Source organism: Odontomachus brunneus, unplaced genomic scaffold, assembly GCF_010583005.1.
Source record: "Odontomachus brunneus isolate Ranch 3 - 2012 unplaced genomic scaffold, Obru_v1 Obru_scaffold_281, whole genome shotgun sequence".
In the NCBI taxonomy this organism is placed as follows: domain Eukaryota; kingdom Metazoa; phylum Arthropoda; class Insecta; order Hymenoptera; family Formicidae; genus Odontomachus; species Odontomachus brunneus.
The window spans coordinates 257,530-260,196 of NW_022639731.1; the positions used below are offsets into that span (position 1 = coordinate 257,530).

Consider the following 2,667-nt stretch of genomic DNA (forward strand, 5'->3'; position numbering starts at 1 on the left):
AATGGAACGTCTTAGAAAAATAATATTAAAATTATAATTTTTTTGTTTTTTTTCTCAACGGTGTAACTTCTTTTTCCTCTATATAAATACCAATATCAGCCAAAGCTTTCATAATCGTTCGTCGATTGATATCATGATCCTTAATAAATAATTTATAAAAACCTTGTTGTATAAATTGCCATACGTGCTTACTTTCAGGAGGATAATCAGAGTGGAAAACATGAAACAATTTAAAACAAAGTTCCGCAGCCTCTATAATGTTTTTGCATGTATATAAAACTTTATCTACAATTATGTGACTGTGACTGATATTATCCCAGGTAGGACCTATGGCCAAAACATAAGGTTGAAGAGATGTACATATTTTTGCTGACTTTGCTATTTCTATCCGCGACTTACGTCGGCGTTCAATGTGTTCTTCAACTTCCGTTTCACTATAGACTCTCGCGATAAAAGACTCTACAATGTCCACTCTCGTTGGTTTCCACGTCTTGTGCACATGAACATAAGGAAATATAAAAGGAAGTAAAAGGAGAGCTCCAGTCACTCTAAGCGTAACATTGGAATCTTCTAAAAAAGTAAAATAAATATTATAAAATCTAAGAGTATACTGTATATATTATGTATTACTTACGTTTAGCCAACTCAAAGAACGAAGTAGCTATATCCTTATGCTTCTGTTGGCTTGTTTTTTTTAGAACTACTAAGGCTGCTGCGATAATGGCGTGTCTGTGATTCTCACAATTTTTGGCTAGATTCCCCGAGTATTTCGTTATAGGGTCTAGGTCGGGATAAAGTTTGTCGAAATCCTGTTCAATCTGCATATGGAAGTTTTGTAATTTCATTGATATGTCCACATAAAAAGTAATACTATTCATTTCGAATAAATATTTGATGTAAGCACATTATATTACTAAGTTTATAAAGAAAACTTACTAAGGCTTTACCGATTTCTTCAATTTGCAAAAACTTATATTCGTTTAAATAATCCCATACTGTTCCTGGTTGATCTGTTAGTTGTTTCCGCCTGTACTGAAAAGTTGCTTCCCAAGAGGCTGCTAGCTGTGGAGTCAATTTATAGTGCAATTGCTGCCGCAAATACAAAAGATGAGTCTCTATTGTTGGATCAGCTTCTATAACAGATACTAATGTGCGCAAATTAATTGTTGGAAAGAAATATAATATATGAGAACAATATTATTAACATATTTTACTGCGGATGATGAAATTAATTACCTTTTCTTGGAATTTCAATGCTAGATTGAATTTCTCCTTCTGATTGACTGACAGACCTCCAGGTTGTTGTAATATTATATATGTCATTTGAAGAACACGGATCTCTGTTCTTGTCAGTTGAAACTATATTTGGGTGTCTCAACAAAATATCTCGGTTTTCTTTGATAAGTTTTCTCCTTTCTTGAAAGAGTTGAACCTGTAGCACACCTTCTGCTCTTTTTCTCTGAAGTAAGATACCATCTTTACGTTTGTACGGCTCGTATTTAAAGGCATAGAAAGCGGATGTCGGTGTCTTTGGAAATCGATCTTTAAAATATTTCGTCCATGTTATAAGGGTAGATGTAGGTACTTTTCGTTGCGGAGGAGTAGCTAAATCGAGCAGATGATTAGCAATAACTTTTCCTATCAAATTTATGTCAGGCCGCACTGGTACCAAATCATTACGATGGATATTGTGAATGAGTTTTCGTAAATGGGATCCGCTATTGTGTAGAAGGGTAAACAGTGGATTTCTAACTTCAGATTCTGCGATATTAAAATCTAGAGTTGGTGATTGCTGTTGAGTACCATTTTCATCTGATTCAGGAATAGAGACAACTGTAATATCGTCAAAATCTTTCAGCTCATCGGACTGTGCAGTTGTTCCTTCAAAATGTTCTTCAACATGTGTAGAAAATGTAACAAGAGGATTTTCCACTAGCTGTACATCTAAGGTATCTTCAAACTTGTTACTTTTTGCTGTGATTTTCTCAGCGCTTACAGAATCGCAAAAATGCGGAGGGTTTAATGAATTCTGTGAAAGATTACTATCGCTGTTACTTGTAGAATCAGTTTTGGATGAATTTAATTGGGGAAAATGGACAAATGGATCGTTATCGTATGAACAATTCACTGAAGGAGATTGCTTGCTGATGTCTATGTTCTCGATGTATGTATATTGTACATTACCATATGCCTATAACAAAAAATAATGCCTGGCTTTTAACAATGTTAATTGTCAGTACAAAATTATGCATATTGTATTATATAAAACAATATGCTATATGGTCTTTATATACATATGGGTTTGCATAGATTTGCACAGATAATAATATTATATAACAGTTCATATATATACGTGTGTGTGTGCGTGTATATATGCTCGTGTGTGTGAACTATATACCGCACGGCTATAAAAAAATTGTTTAATGTCACAAAATAGAAAAATATAATATATCAAAAAATTCAATCAAGTGTACATATATACCATTAGCAGTCCGGGATCTATCAAAAAGCTATGCGATGACATCCATTTTACCAAAGCTCTACCAAACCTCCTCCTTAGGCCATATTTTGTAATTAAATCATCAAGCTCACACTTTTTCAAAGTTTTTAAATCTTTCACTGTAATATTTTCATCTGGTGCAGGAAAAGATAATGTAAATCACAAAC

General features: G+C 33.6%; 1 protein-coding gene across 2 annotated transcripts in view; it reads right to left on the reverse strand.

The window, feature by feature from the left end:
• LOC116853148 overlaps positions 1-2,667 on the reverse strand; it is a 3,848-nt gene continuing 1,181 nt past the window's right edge. Inside the window, exons 1-5 of one of the 2 annotated variants that reach the window (XM_032834048.1) lie at positions 2,483-2,642; positions 1,237-2,191; positions 937-1,145; positions 635-818; positions 1-570 (exon numbers count right to left, since the gene is read on the reverse strand). In XM_032834048.1, the coding sequence (XP_032689939.1) occupies positions 32-570; positions 635-818; positions 937-1,145; positions 1,237-2,191; positions 2,483-2,524 (1,929 nt within the window). In that variant the 5' untranslated portion in view covers positions 2,525-2,642 and the 3' untranslated portion in view covers positions 1-31. Of the gene's footprint in view, positions 571-634; positions 819-936; positions 1,146-1,236; positions 2,192-2,482; positions 2,643-2,667 lie in introns of those variants that run through there. The other variant, XM_032834047.1, reaches the window with a different exon arrangement.